General features: G+C 39.8%; 2 protein-coding genes across 4 annotated transcripts; one reads left to right on the forward strand and one right to left on the reverse strand.

Annotated features, from left to right (window-relative positions):
* Window positions 1-101: 101 nt before the first annotated feature.
* LOC101478652 (uncharacterized) lies at window positions 102-14,116 on the reverse strand. 3 transcript variants are annotated; one of them, XM_004569778.3, is made up of 13 exons: window positions 14,100-14,116; window positions 13,671-13,743; window positions 13,013-13,159; window positions 12,153-12,255; window positions 10,446-10,553; window positions 9,690-9,845; window positions 8,232-8,360; window positions 7,680-7,800; window positions 7,410-7,585; window positions 5,493-6,840; window positions 3,794-3,940; window positions 3,265-3,417; window positions 102-2,732 (listed from the first exon to the last, which is right to left on the reverse strand). In XM_004569778.3, the coding sequence occupies exons 5-13, from the start codon at window positions 10,512-10,514 to the stop codon at window positions 2,239-2,241; spliced, it is 2,793 nt and encodes a 930-aa protein (XP_004569835.3). In that variant the 5' UTR covers window positions 10,515-10,553; window positions 12,153-12,255; window positions 13,013-13,159; window positions 13,671-13,743; window positions 14,100-14,116; the 3' UTR covers window positions 102-2,238. The 3 variants fall into 3 exon arrangements, with proteins under 3 accessions (XP_004569835.3, XP_004569832.3, XP_004569833.3); XM_004569775.3 differs by lacking the exon at window positions 12,153-12,255; XM_004569776.4 differs by lacking the exons at window positions 12,153-12,255; window positions 13,671-13,743; window positions 14,100-14,116 and adding an exon at window positions 13,460-13,662.
* Window positions 13,987-23,469, forward strand: necap1 (NECAP endocytosis associated 1). The gene is made up of 8 exons (XM_004569782.6): window positions 13,987-14,227; window positions 17,022-17,122; window positions 17,317-17,421; window positions 17,530-17,611; window positions 18,581-18,689; window positions 19,138-19,285; window positions 19,531-19,627; window positions 20,912-23,469. The coding sequence occupies exons 1-8, from the start codon at window positions 14,088-14,090 to the stop codon at window positions 20,964-20,966; spliced, it is 837 nt and encodes a 278-aa protein (XP_004569839.1). The 5' UTR covers window positions 13,987-14,087; the 3' UTR covers window positions 20,967-23,469.
* The last annotated feature ends 159 nt before the right edge of the window (window positions 23,470-23,628 follow it).

Here is a 23,628-nt window from a genome sequence, read left to right on the forward strand (position 1 = left end):
AAAGACAGAAATCATGAGTGAGAAATAATTCAGGTTAAGAAAAGTGAGATTTGAGAAGTTGAGGGATCCACTGTGGACAGCCAGACCCAAAAGAGGCGGAGTGACTGTATCATGAATCGCTTTATTTCTCAAATGTACTGTCACAGTTTACAACACAACTATACATTTTAATACACAGCAAAATAAATTCATTTCATACAAAATTAAATCTGAGAAATAATAGTCATGTGAAGCTAGACTGTATTCCAGTCTGTTTTTCCACCAACGTTCACATATTAACGAGTCAGTAACACAGTAAGGACTCGTACAGCCCATGAAGCACAAAGCCATGTGATCCCTTCATCAGGTTTGCCTGCTTCACTGTGGCTTTAATTTACAGTTTTCAAAACTAATAAATGATGATGATGATGAATCCTGCTACCATTTAAGTTTTCAAAGTAAAATGTAACAAGAAGAGAAAATACAACCATTTAGTCTCCTTTCAGATGTTTGTGTTGAAGTAAATGAGGAGCAAGTACACATACACGTCCGCTCAAACAGCATACACATTAAACAAGTTGATATTCTTGAACTCTGTTTTTAATTTCGCCAAAACGGTATTTCAGTTTCTCCTCAGAAAGAGCCGGGAAACCAAGAAGACAATTACACAATGACTCAAAAATGTCTACAGAGCTAAACGGGAAGATGAAGCCACCGTTGGTTACCGAGCTGATTCACAAAGAAATATTTAAACAACCAATCAGATTAAAGTCAGTTAACATCACACGATCAATACCACCAGGCCAGCCTGCCTGAAATGAAAGTTACACCTGACCTTGGATCTTGTTGGATTTCATTGCTGTGTCAATAATTAACCAAGCAATAAATTAATAATTAATAAATAGATCAATAAATAGTTACTTGTGATTGCAACACTCTGATATACAGTACAGTATATTTCCAGGTTTACTTGTAAATACTTCCACTATTTACATCAGCAAAATACTGCACACACACACACACACACACACACACACACACAATCCTACAGTGACGCATGTCCCAGTCAAAGATTTACAGGTCCTGTCACAACACTCAAACACACCGAAAACTCTTTAGGATTTCCACACAGACACACTGAGGTGCTCTCCGTTTGTCACACTTGTGCAGGGAAAGGAAAAAATCTAATAAATTCATTTTTAAATAAGAATTACATTGCTCTTTTTTTAATAATCTGTGTATTTGTTTATATATATTACGCTGTACACATTGTGTTTGTATATATTTGATTCATGGGCAGCATCTTGAGTTCAGGGGAGGTTAGTGTAAGCTCAGGAATGAAAGGGTTTTTTATTAAAGCATCATTAGGTGGTTTTGCATGTTTATGCTTCTAAATATGTATAAATATATACTCACCACTTCCCATTATCAATACACCACTTTTGTCGATTGTTTCCTTCTTTCTAGAAAGACACAGATGTAAGTTTACCATGTCAAATATTTAGATTGCTTCGTACATGTTAAGTACTGTCATTTCCTTCTGGCTAAATTCAACAGCACTTTGACAACCACGCTTAGAAACATAAAAACTGCCACGTATACTATATATTTGAATTGTGAATGCCAGCTTCCACGTGGTGAGCTCTGAACAGATAATCATCCTGTGTGTTCATCACTAGGGAGTGTAGATGTGCGTCCTGTCTCCTGCTCTTCTCAGGCAGCTTGCTTGTCCAAACCAAACAAAAGCATATGATTCAGTGAGAATGTGTCATACGTGGGCTCTTGTGCTCTGTGCTAATTCTCAGCCTAGTTCTGTATAAAAATGACTCACGTCTCTGGAACTCTACTGGAGGGATGAACTCCTGTCTTTTAAAGATATTGCCTCATTTGGTGTTTTGATAATGGCGGTGGAGAACACCCTCAAACATGCTGATCTAGATTTGCCACAGCAGGTCACTGCAAAGGCCACATCACATGATTCACATCAGTTTTACCTTTTTGTGACCCCTTCTTATCTATGGAGAACAATGTCTTCCTCCAAGGCTCGACAACCATAAAGATAGAAATTTCCATTACAGGCTAAGGTGATTACTCAGAACAACTTTGCATTGGTTTGGGGGAAAGAGACACTTCAAAGTAAGGTTCAGATATTTTGCTCTAAAATTGATCCTAATGAGAATGCATACACTAAACTGTAGCACTAAACATGCAAAACTACCTTTTTGGTGATTCCAGAGATCCAAATTACATGTCAAGTTGTCAGAACAGGAATGGATTATTTTTGTTCACCATCTCATCTGACCCGCTGCCTGAGACGACTTCAGCGCCAGCCTGTGGGACGGAGCCTCTAAATTGACCGTCACCTGATGGGTGATTTCCTTGAAAGACACCTGAGTGAATCATTCCAGTTCCCATTAAGATGGAGCCTGGATATCCAAACTGCACCATTCCCACTCCTCCAATGGGGGAGTTAATGTTGTGTCCTAATTGTGGACTCTCATTGATATAAATGGGATGTATCATTTGTGTTTCTGGACCTATCTGAGATGCCTGAATCATACTGATGGAAGAATTAGACATTTCCAGAGTATTCAATGATGCTGAAGGATTGTTAGCTCCAAAAGTGGGAGTTGGTGCACCATGGGGGGAAGCTATGGTCGAAATGAAAGGGTTGGAGTATGAGGGTGATGTTTCAGCAAAAGCTCCTGGTTTTAGCAAAGGGCTGGATGTCATGCCCGCTGTTTTGAAAGTGCCTGGGAAATCAAGGAGAGTGGCAGGAAGATGGAGGGTTGAGGGGGAAGGACGGAGGGAGGGAGTTAAACACAGTTTGAAGAATTCCAGTAAAGAGAAAATGTGCCAAGGCAGAGCAGAGAGAGGGGTGAGAAGGGTTATACATCTGCTGGTTAATGTACACTAGTCTTTATACAGAGTAACTTCACTAATGCTCTCTCACACACACTAATGTACAGAACAACATCTACACACTACAGCAAGGCCACAGGGGCAGGAAGGGGAGGTAAAACACACGACCACAATAAGTTTCTCCATACAAACCTACTGATAAATATTAGCCATCACCCCTCTCATCTTATCTTTGAATGACTTCAGACGAACACAAGTGGAATGCATTTTTAAAATCAGCAGGGAGTGACTTTCATTTGTCAGGTCTTCGAGGGTGTTCATGCATCCGTTTGAGTCAAGCGCACCACAAATATTTCCACATGATGAATTTGTCAGAAAAGTTACTTTTCACCCAGACTGACGCGTCATTTTTTCTGTCCTTACCGATGGCTTGTGTTTGGGCGTCAATGAGAGGGCGCTGTCTGGGTTTAGGGTCAGATGAAAACAGATCGTCCAAGTCAACCAGTGATGCCTCTGCTGAGCCCAAGAAGGAAGCAGTCTTTCGATACATCGCGTCTTCCTGCTTCGAGTGCTTTCCTGCAATAAAATAAAGGTCCAGTTCTACTCTAAAAGGTGTTTTCTTTTGGGGACAGGTCAGGGAAGAAGAGAGAGCAAAGTGGAAGAGAAGGTTAATAGATTAAGACTGTTAGGTGACTGCTGACTGACGGGGAAATGAGGATGAAAACAAGGAAAATGGTGACAAGTGCAAATCACCATGTATGGACACAATAATGAAGGTTTAACGAGTCCCCACTTTCAGGATATTAATTAAAGACAAGCCAAACATTTAGTCAATTAAATCAGAGCAGAGTGTGTTATAGGTGATTATACACAGACAATCAGTGTTTGCTCATGGGAATAATGGATAAATGACACAAACATGTATTCAGACAGTGTGTAGAATGTGATGTACCTGTGCCATTGCCACTTGTGTTGCTTGATGCACCCCAGGGGTCATTGGATTTAGATGCTCCATCTCCAAAGGGGTCACTAGATGGGGAGGAGTCTAAAGGTGGAGCAGGTGCACCCCATGCATCGTCTGTACTGGCAGGAGCCAAAGCTAGATGAGTAAATTAAACAGACAGGTTCAGGTGATGGAGAAATAAATGACAGAATTAACTCCTCTGGTTATTCCAGAGTTTTGGACCATGCTACTCAGCCTTCTTCAACAAAGACATAAAGGTGCCACATGTGATGTAAGTACAGAAATTCAGTCACAGGTCTTTCTACAACTAATAAAAATCAGTTTCCAAAATCAGTTTTCATTCATGACTGTGTAGCCACATCAGACACCACCTCCATTGTCAAGTTTGCTGACGACACTGCTGTTGTGGGCCTGATCTCCGACAACATCGAGAAGGCCTACCTGGAGGAGATTAGGAACCTGGAGACCTGGTGCCAGGAGAATAACCTCCTCCTAAACATCAGCAAGACTAAGGAGCTGATCGTGGACTTCACTACAAAGCAGGCGAGGAATTACAAACCCCTCATCATCAGTGGCACCACGCCAGTGGAGAGAGTGGACAGTTTCCGATACCTGGATGTCCACATCACTCAGGACCTGTCATGGTCCTGTCACATCAACACCCTGGTTAAGAAAGCCCGTCAGCGTCTCTTCTTCCTCAGAAGACTTAGAGACTTCCATCTGCCACTGAAGGTGCTCAAGAACTTCTACTCCTGCACCATCGAGAGCGTCCTGACGGCAAACATCTGCACCTGGTTTGGGAACAGCACCAAGCAGGACAGACGAGATCTGCAAAGGGTGGTGCGCTCGGCAGAACGCATCATTCAATCAGAGCTCCCTGACCTGCTGTCCATCTACACCAAGCGGTGCAAGTCCAAAGCTAGGAAGATTATGATGGATCTCTCCCATCCCAACAATGGACTCTTCTCACTGTTGAGGTCTGGGAAGTGCTTCCGCTCCCTTAAGGCCAAAACAGAGAGAATGAGGAGGAGCTTCTTCCCCCAGGCTATTCAGGGCCTGAACCAGGTGTAGGACTGGACTCTCCCAAACACGTCACTATAAGACTGGACTCTCACACACGTCACCACACATTTCCTATAATCCTATAATTCCTATAATTTATAATCCTTATCTTTATAATCTCTTCTGCTATTTGCACATTCTTTACTGTAAATTCCTAAGTTAATTTGTAAATTTTTGTAGTAAAGTGTAAATTGTAAATATTGTAAAACTTTTCTTCTGTCATTTAATGGTCGGGCATTGTACAGCTACAAGCATTTCACCCCCATGTCATACTGTGTATGGTTGTGTGTGTGTGACAAATAAAATTTGAATTTGAATTTGATATGCCTTTTTGTGAATGTGTGCACTTTAAAGTGCCATGTAAAACTCCACAGTGGAAATGAAAGGCATATACACCTACTTACAATGCATTCTCAGTGCAAGGAGTGGTGAGCACAGCAGCCCCACCCACCTTCTGTTGATAAGGGTCAGCCAATGAAAAAAAGTTGGCATCTTTTTTCAGATAAGTATAACAGTCATTTTGAACTACGACTAATTCAAACCGGTTAGAAGTTAGCAAAATTCTTCAGCTTTACGTTCTGAGAAGTACCATCCATATACAAGTATTTATTTGTTTGTTTCTTACCTGAAGGCCCCCATGGGTCATTGTCTGCTTTGGATGCATCTCCAAATGGATCAGAATTACTGGTAGGTGAAGAAGCACCTGCCGTGGTCCCCCAGGGATCTGACCCGGTGGCTGGTGGAGAAGTGGCTGGGGCTCCCCATGCAGCTGTGCTACTCTGAGGCGAGCTCACTAGAGGGGCATCGAAGGGATCTGTGGCATCTATCTTTGGTGGACTGGATGGTGCTGTGAATGGGTCTTCTTTAGGTGGTGTTGTTGGTGCAGCAAAGGGATCTTCCTTGGTCGGTTTAGATGTTGTGGAGAAGGGATCCTCTTGAGGTGGAGATGTTGGGGCAGCGAAGGAGTCATCTTTTGCATGTAAAGATGGTGTAGAGAACGGATCCTCTTTGGGTGGTGTTGTTGGTGCAGCAAAGGGATCTTGAACAGGTTTGGTTGGCACTGAGAAAGGATCTTCTTTAGGTGGTGTTGTGGGAGCAGTGAAAGGGTCCTCTTTCCCTGATGACGGTTCTGCAAATGGGTCCTCTTTAGGGGGTGTTAATGCTTTTGCACTGAAGGGATCATCTTTTGGAGAGCTAAATGGATCGTCTTTAGGTGCATTAAATGGATCATCTTTAGGTGCATTAAATGGATCGTCTTTAGGTGCATTAAATGGATCGTCTTTAGGTGCATTGAATGGATCGTCTTTAGGTGCATTGAATGGATCGTCTTTAGGTGCATTGAATGGATCGTCTTTAGGTGCATTGAATGGATCGTCTTTTGGGGTAATGAAAGGATCTTCTTTAGGGGCACTAAAAGGATCATCTTTTGGGGCGATAAATGGGTCATCTTTTGGAGCTTTGAAAGGATCATCCTTTGGAACATTAAACGGATCATTGTTAGAAGAGCTGAAAGGGTCTGGTTCATCTTTCTGAGCAGCAAATGGATCCTCCGTGTCTTTGGGGGCACTGAAAGGGTCTGAACTGTCCTTTGGGGTGTTGAAAGGTGTTGATGCACTAAAGGGATCTTCCCCATTTTTCGGTGCCGCAAAAGGATCTTCCCCATTTTTCGGAGCCGCAAAGGGATCTTCCCCATTTTTTGATGCCACAAAAGGATCATCATTAGTTTGATCTGCTGCAAATGGATCTTTATCAGGACTTGTTGGAGCCCCCCAGGGACCACTGCTAGCTGCTGTTTCAGTTGTGTCAGGTCTTGAGGGGGTGCCCCATGGATCTACGGCCTCTTTAGGTTCTTTGGGGGCTCCCCATGGGTCCGTTTTTACTTCCTCTTCTTTCTCTCCTCCCCAAGCATCAGTTTTAACATCAGAACCTTTATTAGCATCCTCCCATTTTAGCTCCTCTTCACTCATCTTGGCCTAGCATATCGTTGCAAAATGGTTAATACAAATAATTCATATGCCATAATAATTTCATATACCAAAATGCTATATGCTGTGGCTAACCTCCATTTAATGGCACAATACAGACGATAGTTGTTCTTAATCAGCACATACAGTAATTAAAAATATATAGCTAGGTTAGACTCTTACTACTACTACTACTACTACTACTACTACTACTACTACTACTACTACTACTACTACTACTACTACTACTACTACTACTACTACTACTACTATAGTTGCTGGATAGACTGCAGGTTCTTGGACTGAGGCAGCCCTAAAAACCAATGGAGATCAAACTGCAACACATCATAGGAATCTGCAATGGGCTTCTCAATATATAACTTCTGCCTATTGAGATTTTTTTGTTTACTTTAATAAAACAGAAGGCCTTCAAATGTAAACACATTGGCTAAATGTTTGGAGTGTTTCCTCGTTAGCCTACCATTTATCGGCAATGGCTTTTTATCTGAAATAGAGCCTCTTGGCAGCATCATATTGGCGTAATGTTCGATCTTTCTACACCTGTGCACTGTACTTACCCGTCTCTCTGTTTCTTTCTTCTCAGCTTCCTGTTTAAGCCGCTCTTCTTTGCGGGCGGCGAAGGAAGCTGTCAAGTCAGCTACAGAGGGTATGTTGTCCAAGGATGGAAGCCCTGAGGCCCCAGGTACATAACAGGGCTTATAGTTTGGATCCTTGACGTTGTCCGTAGATGATGCTGGTTAGAAAGTAAGCAAAAGAATATAAATGATCAGTGAAGAAAACCTGTTGGAACAACAGTATATAGCAGTGATATAAAAAAAAAGGCTTACCAGCTGCACTTTTTGATGTCTTTTCTCTGGTTTTGACAGCAAACTCTCTCTCTTCCTTTAGTTTCTCATCGTCCTCCATAAGAACAAGAACAACCTTGGCCTTGTCTCTCACATTTACACCCTAGCACAAATATGGCTACAATAAGCGTTCACTTGGCTCTGACCATTTCAGAAAAATTATTTAAGCCTGAAATACTTGTGCTTGAAGAAAACCCCAATGCTTTTTGCTAAACAAGATCAGAACTATTCAAGATCTAATTTAAAACAAACTATAGCACATGATTAAAAAAAACAAAAAAAACAAACAAGTTTATTCATGCTGTAGAGAAATTAAATGTGTTTGTTACTCTGAAAAGGTTTTCAGTTAGGAGTATCTTAAGGTGATTGAGGCAGCAAACCTAGACTACACTTTCATTCTTGCTGTAAACCTGGTCTGAAGGTTAATGACATAAATATTATAGTACCAGTAACTGTCTTAATGCATAGCATGAAATCCTTTAATGGAACCTAAAAGACTACATCCATTTGACATAATCAGGAAGTGTGTATCACCTGATCTTTGCCATCCTTTTCTACAAAGCGGTACTCTGTGAGAGCTTTGACAATGTAGATGTTGTCTTTCATCTTCAGAAGCACGCGATCATCACCGGTCTTCAGCAGGTACTCCAGGAGTGTCAGGGACTAGGATAAAAAACACATGACAACACAAACTCATTTATATACAATAAAAATGCAGTTTCCTATCACTACAATGCTTCTTGTTTTATCTGCATTAGGGAATAAATAGGACAAGTAAAAAGGAACAAAAAATATTGGTGCAATGGATGAAAGATAAGAAAAACAACTGAAAAGACATAATTTCTCTGGAACTGATGAGCCAACACTGAGTCATGTGGCTGACTGGCAAAGCTGAAATGGAAGCAGTGATACGGCTGATGTTCAGAAAGTAATAACTGCCACTTAATAGACTAAACTGTGCTTTTAAAGAGAAACTAAATATATTTTTGCTGTAAGGTTTTTTGTTTTTTTTTTAAACACTAAATATTAAAAAACTTTACAAAGTTAAATGTTTATTTTTAAAACCTTGCATATTCCTATATAGATACTGTACATGCTACTTAGATGAAGAATGCCTTCTATCTTCTCTGTTGGTCCCATCAGGGGGTCGTGACAGCAGATCAACTGCCTCCATCTCACCCTATTCTCCGCATCCTCTTGTGTCACACCAACCCTCACACCAAGCTGATAGAGGGTTCCCTATGTGCTAGCTTACTGTTATGCTGTTCTACTGAATTCAACTTACACAGTCTGTTTTATTAGATTATTTTTGCTTTTCATTTGATAATGGCTGCACAGGAAACAAGTAGAAACAGTGTTATGAAACTTAAGGGTAAGAGGCTTGGGGAATAGTTGAGGAGTTTAACCAATGCAACAATCCTTTTATTGTTAATCACAAAAATAAAACAAAAGCTGTGGTATATGAGGTTTTACATGCTGCCCTCACTCTTATTCAAACAATCAACACTGCGATGGATTAAAACTCAAACTAGTTCTTTTGTGTTAATTTTATTGATTTATTGTTTCCTGTGACAGATGACTTCAGTCAGTCATTCATGTAGTTTGGAGCAAACTGCAACACACAATCTGTACAGCCATGTTTTGAACAGGCACAATCACACAGACATATTCAGTGACTGTATCGTGTAGCTGTATCAACATAACATGATTTTGCATGTGGTGCATTAAAGGGACATCTGGAAACTGTAGCTGCAAAAAAAAATAAAAAAATAACCCTCACTTCAGATGGGCACCGCATTGTAGAGATGAGTAACAGAAGACAGAAACTGACTATATCTGAAGATGAATGTTTCCCATCTTTTTTGTGAATAAATGGACAATTCCACACTTAACATCTCATCCCCGAAGAATCCAATATATGTCTGAAACCAGCATCTATCCTCTAAAGCAAACCCTTCTTTGTTCCAGTGTTACTCCTTCACCGTCGCTCACCTTGTGGATATGTCTCCAGTTCTTGTCGTCTTTCAGCCGTTTCCAGAGCATTGTCATGATCTCATTACAGGCCACAACGTTGTACGTTAGGTCGGAAATGTCGGCCATCTGAGAGCTGGATGGGCCCCATGGGTCATTGGATGTCGCCTCTCTCACCTGCAACAGAAGTAAAGAGAGTAGAAAGATGCCAAAACAGCTTCAGGAAAGTTGAAAGTTTGAGATGCTAACTTATAAAATGTTAACATCAGGGTTTTGGAGGACTGGCAGCAGCAGGGCATCTCATTACATGAGCCATGCTACCAAAGATGTTTAGTAATCAGTTCTCAAGGACATTATTGATCATGTTTGAGATCAGCATCCAAAAAAGGAGTTCATCTCTATATTTTCTTTGACTCTAAGAAATTCAGGTTCAGGGCTTAAAATTGATGGTTTCTGCTTTGTTTTAATTAGTAGGGTTTTTACTTGAGTAACCCTTTAGTCACTCTAACCTCTTAAAGTATAAGCAATTGTTACCACACCAGACGACTTGAATTTAAAGCTACTAGTGTTCAAACACATGCCAGAAATGTATTATTTGTTGTGCATACAATGATGCACAGACTACATAATAAATATTTACCTTTATTGTCCTCCTAAATTTAACCTACATAATTTTTAAAATATTATTTGCATTACTGGATGAGGTAATATTGAATTGAAAGGCTGAAAACATTATGGTTTTGAGGTCATACACAATTTAAATCTAGCTTCTCCTACCTTGACCTCGGCCTCAGAGTAGTTCTGGACCAGGTTCTTCAGCTGTCGACGGAGCATAGAAGACGTCATGATGTCCGGAGGAGAGGTGGGAAATCAAACCACCGCGATCTGATTTAGAGAAAACATGAGAACAAAGCAAAAGAAAACACAAAGAGTTCTAAAAATGTAACATTTTTGAAATTTTTGGGGATTTCTACATCGATTACCAAGGAAATTTACCCTAACTTTTATCTGAAGCTACATCCACATATACATTTTTTTGCTAATTGTGCATCATTTTTGTAGTTGACGGTTGGTCGATAATGGAGATGAAGCAGAGGTTTATTGTTTTGTGAAAATGCTATCTTTATTTTAGTCAGATTGCTTGGTTCAACATAACTGGTGTTCTGATTGCTAAGACCCAGTAAAATGTTATGTTGGACCAGGAACTACCCAGCTGTTGGCCTATTCAGATCAGTTTTTCATCAGACAGCAAATTGGAAGAAGATAAACCCCATCTTTCAGCTTGTTGCACAATCAGTGAAGCAGCACAAGACTTTGACTTATAATAATGACTGAAAATCTTGTAGATCCACATGTCTAGGAGCATGTGTGTGATAAAAACACTCACAAGATTTGGTGTAATTTGAAGTGCAGCGTCTCTGATGGGCTCACTTTATGAGCCGCAGAGAGTGAGCACTTGGACGGAGACTCAGGTGGAGTTTTTTTTCTATAGTTTCAAACAGCAACACTTTGTTTCTGTAATCACAATCAAACCTTTACAATTAAAAAGCCCATGAGTTGTTTATCAAGCTATTTCTTCAGTAGCCCTTAACATGAAAAGGAGATCCTCCCATCAAACACCTGTTTGTTTTATACACCGACAGCTGTATAATCTATACAAATAAACTGAGTGAGTTTGTCAGTTTTAAATTTGACCGTCCTGCTTCTGTCTTTATAGCAGAGATACCTGCAGCATTACAGGGTGAGTCAAAAGGGAAGTCACAATAGCTCTATGACATTTATTTTCTAAAGCTCAAGTTATTTTATACTTTCCTGTTTTATATCATTCATAAAAACAGACAATATACTAATAAATGATGCCATTTTATATATTATTATTATTATTATTATTATTATTATTATTATTATTATTATTATAAATCCAGGCCAGGCCTACACTGCTTTTTGAAAACTTCACTCCGACTTGAACAAAATTCCATCATGGATATAAATTTGAGTGACCTCTAAGTTACATATGGGCAACGTATGTTGAACGTGAAATGTGAAACAAATGCAAACAAACAGCAGGGTGCAAGATGCTAGCAGGCAGGGGACACATGGAACGCCATAACCAAGTAGCTGGCAAAGTATACAGGAACATCTGTGCCGAGTATGGCCTGAAAGTTCCAAGGTCAAAATGGGAGACGCCCCCTAGGATGGTCGAGAATGACTGAGCTAAGATCCTGTGGGACTTCCAGATACAGAAAGACAAACTAGAGATAACTAACCAACCAGACATAGTAGTGGTGGAGAAGCAGAGGAAGAGGCCGTAACAATAGTGAATGACAGCAAAATCAAGAAGAAGGAACACAAGAAGCTGGAGAAGTACCAAGGGCTCAGAGAAGAGCTCGAGAAGTTGTCAAGGGTAAAGGTAACAGTGGTCCCAGCGGTGATCTGAGCACTTAGTGTAGTGACCCCCAAGCTAGGCGAGTGGCTCCAACAGACCTCTGTCCAGAGGAGCGCAGTCCTAGGAACAGCAAAGATACTGCGCAGGACCCTCAAAATCCTAGGCCTGTGGTAGAGGACTCGAGCTTGAATAATAGACCACCTGCAGGGCCGAGACGGGAATTAGCCACTGTTTCCCTAATGCTTCGCTGAGGCATGTTAATGCCAAGTTTTGCCTTGTCATTCAGTGACAATCATTTTTTATTTGTTGTTATTTCTACAACATGCATCTGCACAAACTTTTTTAATTAATTATTTAGAAAATTCTGTTAAAGTGGATGCTCAATTAGCTCGTAGGCTAAGCAAGTCAAGATATGCTGCAAGGCTAGATGCAGCAGCCCATGGTTGACTCCAACCTGAGGTTATTTGCTGTGTGTCCATGTAATCTTCACTGTGCTATTAAATGAATTCAAAAAAGCCCCCAAACTAAAAAAAAACAACAACTAAAAAGCAGTCTGTTAACGCTTTTGTCAGATGATAGGAATCATTATAGTTGCTAGTGCAGAGGCAAAACTCTTACATAAAAATCTAAATGTCATGCATGGTGTAGATGCCACAAATGGAGAAAAACACTGTGAAAGACACAGTCAAAGAACTGCTCTTTCATTCAGCTATGAATACTGGTTTCCCTTTGAGCCCGAAAACCCCCCCCAAAACCCTTCAGTCTGCAGCTGCATATAAAGTTATGTTTTTTTTTGTACTTCACTCTGGACCAATACAACTCTGACCTACTGGCCTGCTTTTTAATCTACAACTCAATTGATTTTGACGATGGCAATGCCACATATAACAGTAATCAATACACAAATCATATGCAATGCAACTATATGTTCTCGCGCATGAACAACACAGTGACATACCTTCAGTAAAATCGTCCTCTGTTGTAAAAGTCTAACTTTCGGTTGTATTTGTGCAGCTCCTGGCTCAGTTAGCATTCATCCTGCTGATCCCCTCTTCCTCCTGCCTGCATTGGTTTGTCTGAGGATGTCAGAAACCAGATCCTAACGCTGCAATGAGAAACCAGTCAACATATAAAAGAGCTGACCAGTGGGAGGTACACATAACTGACTGCAAAGCGTAAACTAACCTAATGTAGGTGACAGCTTTGTCACTGCGACAAACATATATCCCCACCTACGTTAGCTCAGAATCTAGCTGAGCTACAAGCTAGTTAGCTACCAGGGCATGTTAGATAAATTTTAAGAAAAGAAAAGATAAAATTGCATGTTTAGCGCAACTGGATACTTAGTCTTAGGATACGCAGTCGTGGTGTTTGTAACAAGAGTCAGGGTAGGTGTTTTCAGGACCTCGGAGAGCGACTGAAGACGGTCAGCAGGCGTCAATATGGCTAACAGCCAAGCGGTGTTGTCAAGGCAGCGAGCTCCATCATAAATATCCGATTTTAGTGTTCAAATGGTGGGATATATTCCACGAAACGTCCCCTGCTTTTAGTTCAAAACTACAACTGACGTTTTGCATATCAAACATGCATATTTACAGTAAAAATAAAGCACTAACCATGAGCAGATATTCAGGAATCTTCGAGGAGACGACACGACCGGACGGTTTCCGCTTCCGCAGTTTTCAGCACCTGCCAGGCCACGCCCCCTCTCAAAATTAGTGTTATTTATGTCTTTATATATTTATTTATTCATTGATTGATTTAAATTCCCAATATAAACAATCTAGTTCTCTTTTGTGCCAAAAAATAATTTTCTTTTTGTTTAAAATTTAAAATATCATTCAGTTTTATGGTAGTAAAGTATAATTTTTTTTCTGTTGCCTACGGTTACGGTCTAAGCTTTAAATGACGTCGTGTGTCAGTTAGGTCCCCCTGAACCATACACACATACACACATGCATACACACACACACACACACACACACGCATACACACATACACACACATGCCCCCGTTTGAAAAGAGCTGAATAAATGAGTCACTACCACAACTCCCACATCAATAACAGTTGGACCAAGATGGCGGCCGAGGGAGAGTACGAGTCGATCCTGTGCGTTAAACCCGATGTCAACGTTTACCGTATCCCGCCGCGAGCTTCAAACCGAGCGTACAGGTAAAGACACACCAGTGTCTCGCTGATGTTGCTGTGAAATGCAGTTTAAATGCGTTTGTTGGGCGGGTTTGGGTGTTGTACTTTAACTGCTCGATAGTCAGCGCATGCTTTACAAATCACGGAGGGACAGTGCTGGCTTTATGCTCTGATGTCGGAAGCAGCTGATGAGATGAAAGTCCATCTCCAGGTGTTGTGAAGATGAAGAGAGGCTGAAATGTTGGTTGTTTGGTGTGCGGGGATTCGCTGAGCTGTCAGAGATGTGACCGGGGGTATTTGTCATCATGCTGGCTCGATACGGGCGGCTTGCCAGGATAGTCCCACTCTCCTCTGTGACAGCTGGGATGTCTTCTCCACAAACTGTTCAGGCTCTTCAGTCTGAAATCTTCTGTTTGCTTTTAATTGATCCTTTCAGATAAAATCTTCAAATCCATCCCGCTCTGCTGCACGGCTGTATTAACTTCCTGGAGCCGGGAAAAGATGTGCTGAAGCACTCCTTTCTCCCTGCACCTGTTCCCTGAAACCCACCAGATGAAATTATTAGCTGATATTCATGGGATCCTGCTTTTTTTTTAAAATATGTGAACATTTGCTAATTCCATAGTTTTCTATGTTAGTCACCTTAACAGCTTTTGTTTTTTTCAATCTAAGTTAATGGTTTTTTATTTAGGAATGAAGAAAATTGTTGGCTGCAGCCATGATACCTTCACGTACAACCATGTTATGGAGTTCTCTGTCCCAGTCACAGAAGCAATTAAATCAAAGAGTTCAAACACTTTTTTTTCCCTAATAATTGCATATAGCTCTTTTAAGCTAGAATAATCCCCAAATTGTATCTCTACAAATTAGTATTTACTATTATCATTACTTATCTAACAGTTAATTAGTTCATACTTCTAAGAAACATGCCATTAATAAAAAATCTTTTTAAATAAGTCTAATTTTTATAGTGTAATGTCTAAACAAGAGTTGCCGTAAGGCGCTTAATACTGTAAGGTAAAAAACCTTACCTAACCTAAAATTGAAAATAAGGGAGCCATCTGAGAGTAAAGTGCTCTGTTGGGGTGCAGTAAACAGTGGTCATTAAGATCAGATGGTGATTATTCAAGACCTCGTATGTGAAGAGAAGGATTTTTAATTTGATTCTGGATTTAACAGGGAGCCAGTGAAGTGAAGCCAGAATGGGAGAAATATACTCTCTCTTTCAAGTCCCTGTTAGTACTCTGGGTACAGTGTTTTGGATCAACTGAAGGCTTTTTAGGGAGTATTTAGGACATCCTGATAATAATGAATTACAGTAGTCAAGTGATAAATGCATGAACTAGTTTTTCAGCATCACTCTGAGACAGGGTATTTCTAATTTTAGCGATATTGCCAAATGCAAGAAAGCAGTCCTACATATTTGTCTGTCATGCATGCTGATGGAGATATCTTGGTCAAAAATGACTACAAAATTCCTGAAGTGTTACTGAAGGCCAAGCCGAGTAATGTGGAATAACATGACTCTAAGAGGACCTTGTTAGTGCACCCCTCTACTGCAGGTGTAGAAGAATATCCGACCATAAATTTAGTAATAAATTACACTAATTAAAAATAATTTGAATTGATCACGCAACACAAAAATATAACCCAAAACAAAATCTCTGTTTAAAAAAAGGTGACGTGTAAGTGTCAGCTTTTACCATCCTTTTTGTTTGTGAGCCAGAGCTCCAATGTGTAAAATAAATGCATATTTTCAGTGTAATCAAAGTAATTTGCTTTGTGATTCTGGAACGTCTAAAAGGGCTCTGGAGATAAACCAGGAGGCTCAAGATTTCTTTTAAAGGGGTACGAATGGAGGAAAAATGGGCCCATTTTTACCCATTTCTCTGTAAAATGCTCTTACACTTTCAATAGTATTTTAAATTAAACTGCTAAAAAGTAAAATTACTTTTCATGACATAACCACATTAAAGCAATAACCTTGGATTTTTGCTTTTACAATTAAATAAATAATCCCACTTTAATATGTGCAGCCTCCACTAATGGTTTGTGGCTCCTGAGGCAGCACATATTAAAACTGCAATAATGAAAGTAAATGAACACCTAAATCAAGAAATATCAGAGAGAGAAAATAAAGATTCTCCTCATTTAAAATACACAAATCCTTTTAATACCACCTTCAAACATTTGTTAGATGTTAGAAATATAAATTTTCAACCAAATATCACTGAATCTCTCAGGATTTTATTGTTCAAAATAAGCAATAAAAAGAAGTCACTTTGGACTACATATTAGTGTCAGTGAAACAAGTGAAACCTCATTGGACTTTTGTCAGCACTCATGAGGCCACATTATGACCTGAAAATAAATAACTGTTTAAGCAGCCCTGGATTCTAATCATTTAATCTAAAGGTTATTAAATTCTCTAAGAATTAAAAATACATTACAAGAAGCATCACTTCTCTTTCCATTGTCTGTTTTGTAGCTTTATTTGGTGATATGCAAATAGGTAAATGTCTATGCACTCTAGTATGCCTCAAGCCCTGTAATCCACTATGCCAATCACACCTCAAAAGCCAGGTTTGGGTTATTCTTTAAGCAGAAATGTACTGTATTAGTAGCCTGAGTTGGAGCATTTTCCTGATTTCTTTGTCTTGTTTGGAAGCCATTTACAATGTTTTTTTTTTTGTTTTTTTTTTCCTTTAGAGACAAAGCAATTAACAGAGAGAATAACTAACATTTAATTGAAATGTAACCAGACTAACTGATAGTTGCAGCTCTGAAAATGCTAAACTATGTCAAATAATTTCTGCAGGGCAGCTGATTGGAAGCTCGATGCTCCAGACTGGTCAGGTCGAATGAGGATCACAGCCAAGGGCAAAGCAGCCTACGTTAAACTGGAGGACAAAATCTCAGGTATGACATCACTGGGTTTAGCACTTAAAAACTACATTAAAACTATATTTTTATAGTAAAATTGACACCGACTTGCTGTAACGTGAAAGTCACGCTAGTGGTGATGTTTGCACTCAGAATTATGACCCATCTGTGCTGAAGCACGACTTTTCCTCTCTGCATTGTATTGGTTTAACATTCCTCTGCTGTTGCAGGGGAGCTGTTTGCCCAGGCACCAGTGAAGGAGTATCCTGGTATAGCAGTGGAAACCGTCAGCGACTCCAGCCGCTACTTTGTCCTGCGGATACAGGATGACAACGGTGAGGATTTAAGTACCCCGGCAACTCCAGAATATTTCTTAACCTTGCTCAAAGACTTAAATCCTTTCTCTTCTGGTCTTAATGTGAGTTATCATCTCTTACTGGCAGGTCGCAGTGCTTTCATAGGAGTTGGTTTTGGTGACCGAGGGGATGCTTTTGACTTCAACGTGGCTTTGCAGGATCATTTCAAGTAAGCAGGATTTGGTGGTTTGGTGGTTTTAGTGGATTACTTTCTGTTTTTTGTTGACAATCTGATAGCAGGGGATTGAAACATGTAATGTCTGTGAAACACTGGTTATGCCAAATCATCCAGTAGCCATTCTGACCACGCCAGAATTTCCTGAAGTTTCAGATCAAGACACCACAAATAAGCAACCGACCAAAAACATGCTGATATTTGTATGTTCCTATGCAGAATGATATTGAGTAAAAGTAGTAGTACTGCCCTCATTCCCCTTACAGGCCTTCAGCCAGCTGAAGTTGTTCAGAAATGAATATAACAAGCAGCAGAGCTGGGTGCATCCATCCATGCTTCTGCCACTTATCTGGATCTGGGTCGCAAGGGCACCAGTCTAAGCAGGGATGCCTTGACCACCCTCTTCCTACATGCCCACCTCCTTCAGCTCTACCTGGGATACTGAAGTATTTGCAGCCTGCACCAGGAGGCATCTGAGCCACATCTAGTGGCTCTACCCTGAGCCTCTGAACTCCTCCTGCCTCCTAGCTGGTGGTTGTTGGGAAGCAGTAAGCTGAAAAAAAAAAGTTTGTTTAGGTTTTGGTTCAACCATACAATATGAAATATTTAAGAAAGGAGGGAGAAAGTCTGACCATTTAAACCAAGTGTTTTAGGGACTCATCAAACCTGTGTGCTAGACTGTTGCATTTAAATAAAGTTTTGTTTAAAATGAGTAAATTCTGAGTGTTTGAGGAATCTAATACGCATCAGATGTACATCCTGTCTTTAATGGTATTCAGAGTATTGATTTTTCTCTTTCACTGTAACTGTCTGCAACACAAGCACTCCACATCAAAGTGAAGTGTTGTTTTTGAGATGCGCTTGTAGAAAGCTGCTGTGGTTGTTGTTAAAACTGCTGAGGTGCATTGTTTATTTCTGTATCAGTGCTGAGAGTGTGTGTTTGTGTGTCTTGCTTCTCTGCAGATGGGTGAAACAAGAGACCGAACTCAGTAAAAATGCCCAGCTTGGGGATTCAGGACCAAAGCTGGACTTGGGCTTTAAGGAAGGGCAGACCATCACACTCAACATAGGGGTGAGAACCAGCTTATGTGCATATACAATACATGCAGATAAAAATCTGTCTATAAAAGAGGCACATGCAGGGCTGTGCTGTTGAAGGATGGGGTGGAGGCAGATCACACAAATGAGTCTGAAAGGCAGAATGACACAATGAGTCATGAAAATGATTGGACTAGTGATGACAACAGAATTGAGTTTGACAGTGATGCAAAGGACAGAAGAACAGCCTGAGCACCCAGGAGTGCAGGCAGACAAATGAATACAGATATTTCTTATTAAACTTACATTTAGGTCTCATTTAAAAAAACAAAACAAAACAGAAATACCCCATAAAAATGAAAATCCTGATTAAATTTGAAGGTTACAGTTTGTGATCCAATTCTTTAACTATCAATGAAGTATGAAGAAATACATTGTTTTTGTCATCGCATGAGCCTAACTTCATTCTTCTCCATCTGCAGCAAGGGAAAAAGAGGGATAAGCCCCGCCCACAAGGATCGGGTGGATTTGGACTTCTCCCACCACCACCTGGAGGCAAGATAGCCCCTCCTCCTTCATCAGGGTTATCGAATCACAACATCGTCCCACAGATGGGAAGCACAGCGACAGGTATGCAAACTGACTTTACATAAACATCTTCATCAGCAAATGAAAGTGCACACAAGATGTCAGGTGGGATGTTCCCCTTTGTGCAGCTTTAACATGAGTACACGAGTGACCCGTTTCCACAGGCACTGTGTTAATTAGTGGCTGTTAGATGACTCATTCGTCTTCAAGCTTCAGGCTGCAGAAAATGAGTAAAATCTGTGCCAGCTCGTAGGCTAATGAGCTCTGCTTCTGTCTCCGTCTGTCAGGCTGCCTGCTGGAGCTGGACAGTAGTAACTCCAACACAGTGGTTCAGTCAAACACTAGTTCAGATCTTCTTTGGGGAGAATTTTCTGCTCCTGCAAGGTAAGAAAATTATTTCTTGTGTTAAATGTATGAGCACACTGAAGGATTGGGTATTTTCTAAGCTTTTGTCCACAAGTGACTTTGTGGAGGAATATCACTGATTAGCACTGGCTCCCGGTTTGAAAGGTGCTGAAAGCAGTTGAAGTTGAGTTCTGTGTTTTTTGTAGACCAGTCAAGGCCCTCCACACATGAAGAGAGTTCTTTAATAAATCATTTAAAATATTCAGCACCTGCAAAAAAACACAGAGAATGAGAATAGCAGTCATAGTAATGATGAAGGACATTCAAACATACCTTTGATGTGATAGCACTTGAAATGGATTTTACATGGTGCTTCACAGGGATGGACTGACCTTGCCATACTGTAGGGCAGGAGGGAACATATTTTTCACAGACAGCCGTACCAACTTAGCTTATGCAAGTGAAGGGTCATACACTTGGTAACTGAATCAAAACTACAATGTAAACTAGCAGTTTTGCACAAATCTGCCATTTGCATCTTACAGTTTTGCATACTGAGGTCCATTCCCATTAATATTAGCATGTCCTTTCCTTTAAAAAGAAAGAAAGAGAAAACACTGTTACAGTGGAAAATATTACTAACATTAAAGAAAAGTCACTTAATGCTATATAAGCATTTAAATGGCCTAAAAACTTGTCACAATTTTTCGTGTCTATACTAAAGAGTGATTAAAAATGTTGTACTCTAGTAAAGTTAAATAGCAGTAAAGGCTACCTGAAGTCATTCCCTGTGAGGTTCCTCAGCACAAAACTGCCTGTTTTTAATTTTTGAGGGTTTTCTTTTTTGGTTTTACTGCTAGATTGTCCAGGGCCATATTAAGATGGTTAATTAGTCAGTTCTGGCATTTGGTCCATTTTTTTTGCCTGTGTTTATTCTAAAAGTTGCAAAAATATTTCCAGATACTCTAATGCAACTAAACTTGCCATGTAAATAGGTTTACTGTGTGTGTGTGTAAAAGCAGCTGACACTTAAAATTGTTTACAGTAAGTATTTGGCTGATGTTTGATGCTGATTTATTTTTTTTAATTACTTTGTCATTAGTTATTCATTCTTTTGTTGCAGGGAAACTAAGAACTATACAAAATATCTAAACAATTAGTTTAGATATTAATTAATCTTTTTGTTACACTAAATAGAATTGATTTGTTGATAAACGATTACAGTAATTAAGTATTTGTGGCAGCAGCAAAACAAACTTCCTGTCCTAAATTTCAAAATGTCATCTGAATAACTGGAAATTGACTGCGAGTTTTTGTTTTCAGCTCTGCTCCACCTCCGTCTCAACCACAAAACGCCACAAACTGGATCCAGTTTTGAGTCGTCGATCGTCGACCGTGACCTGCATCTCACCTGCATCTGTGTCCGTAGCTTCCTGTGCATCACACTGAGTGTAACTCCCACACACTGAACCCAAAGCAGAGACATGACACACCCACAGAGCTGTAGAATCACTTCACTCAGAGAGAGTGAAGCATTAATGCGTTAAAGCCATCACTCTATATGCGCCATCTCAATGATATTTAAGGGCTATGCGTGATGTCCCGAGTAGCAGGTGTTCCTCTTTCATGTGTCTGCATCTCCTCCCCAGTAGGTGGCTCCTACTGCGAGCAGAGCTTCATTTTTGATCTGGAATGTTTTTGTCCCCCTGCAGGCACTGCAGAGCACTACATCAACACACCTTTGCTTTCTGCATCCTGCTGTGAATCACATGTAAAGAGCAACACAGCAAAGATTAAGTGAAGGCTGCAGGAGACAAATTAAAAAAAGAAAATACGATGATTTCTGTACTGGAACATAAATCTTAATTCTGTAAATTATTCACTTTTCCAGCAGTGATCTGAGTAGTTGTAATGTTGATCCTAAAAACAAAGGAACAGTTGATGAAGCATCATGATGATCAAGGTCAGAAGGAGTTTATATAAGATGATAAATTTACTCTGAAGTGGAGTTTAAGTTACTCTCTCCTTTTCACATTGTGAAATGTGGAGCATTACAGCGTTGTCATCAGGGTGGATGCAGTTACATGGCTCAAAATTCTCACGTGTATGTCAGCATTCACATTTAACAACTTCAGCTCATATTGGGTTTGATTAGAAATTGATAATACAGGTGAATTTGTACATGAATCTCCAGACGTGAGGCACAAGTTTAATTGCTATTATCCAAATTTCCTGAATAAATCTTTACAGGAATCAATAATCTTCTAAATTATTCACATGTTTGCAAAATTGCTCAATCTGAAATAGTTGGATGAGATGCTGATGTTACAATATGTGAGTGATGAATACATTAACAGTTTTCTTTCTGGTGTATTAAATGTAAAAATGTATGTTTACATTATGAAATCATGTTTGTTTACTTCTGGGTGCTTCTGATTAGCTAATATATTTGCAAATCAGAAAATCAGCTGCCAAATCCAGACTATCACTATTTTTACATATTTTGCTACATGTTTAAAGAACTACATAAGCTAAGAAGGATGAAATATTTGCATGTCCTACTCAGTTTCTATCAAACTGGAGGCAGAAAAATTAAAATTGCTCAAATACGAAGTGGGCTATTTTTTTCACCCCAAGTAATTTTCTTGACCTTGAATTAACCGACACATAATCAAGTCTGGTTAAAATGAATCAGAGCAGAAATGTAGGACTTATTATCAGACATTTCTATTTTTTTTTTTTTTTTGTTGCTTTTTTGTATTTATTTTAGAGGGGAAACTGCTGTGAGAGAGGTCAGCCCAAAGCTTAGCTTCACTTTCTATATGAAACATGCAGTAATCATTTATATCAACTGGATTTAAAGGTTTAGAGGAAAATGTTTGGTGCACAGACACAATATTATTGGAAATGAGAAAACAAACTGACAGTTTCTTTGTGCAGTGGAAGAAGTCTGAGTGCTCCAGATTTTCACTTGCAGTTTTCACAGCCTGCTGGTTTCTGTTAATGAAACAACCATGAAGAGTTTTCCACATGTGCTGCAGTTTACCTGCAAAGACGGCCGTGTGGTGAACTCATCATTATGGAAATGAGAATAAATCTGGCAGATTTGAAGAATCTCCACATGAGTCCCAAACAGTGGTGACTGTACGAGGTTTGATGGTCTGTGGATAATGTCTGGAAATTAGAGAAACAGTTTGATAATTTGGGAAATCTACCATTTGACTTCTTTGCTGAGAGTTAGATGAGAAGGTTGATTCTCATGAATTTGAAGCAGGTGGTTAGCTTAGCTTAACGATGAAAGAAATCTGAGACACCTGGCTGTGACAGAGTCCACCTCTAATACCTCTAAAGGAGACTGATGAACACACTATATTGTGTTAAATATTATTGAGTTTTCTTAAATAAAGTGGCAATCCTTTTGTGGCCTATTTAAAATGAAATGCTCCTTTCATTGAAGTGATCTGTTTGCTGTAAGAGATTCGAACACATCAGTCTCAGGATTTATGGCGGGGAAAAACAAAATGATTGTGTTAAATCATCTGATGAATGTTTAATGGCAGCAAATGAAATGTTAATCTTTGTGCTAAGAAGGCTTTGGGTGATTGTGAACATGTCTGACATAAAACATGCCTTGACTGTGAATATGTCTGCATAGTATCGCTGTGATCAAATCACATGAGCTGTGTTTAATTGGCATTAAGACACAGGGCTGACTGATATATGTTGACGTGTCTGTTGTTTACATTGCTCGCATCGCTGGCTAAGATTTAAAAATGTCTCCCACTTCTCATTCATTCCACTTTGGCTGTAAAATCACTGAACTAACCCTTTTGAGTTATGACCAACTTAATGAGAAAGAGGCAATAAATCCTTTAAAAGGACCCTCCGAGTCTCGTCATTATTATTTTTGAATATTTAAAGCCCCCAGGAGAAACCGCATCGAATTCATTTGAGTATAAGATTAATTATTTCTAATCCTTTGTGATAAATTTGAATAAGTATGTAGAACAATCCTGATGGTGGAGCAAGAAGACCGTGTG

This window comes from Maylandia zebra, linkage group LG22 (assembly GCF_041146795.1).
Source record: "Maylandia zebra isolate NMK-2024a linkage group LG22, Mzebra_GT3a, whole genome shotgun sequence".
Taxonomy (NCBI): domain Eukaryota; kingdom Metazoa; phylum Chordata; class Actinopteri; order Cichliformes; family Cichlidae; genus Maylandia; species Maylandia zebra.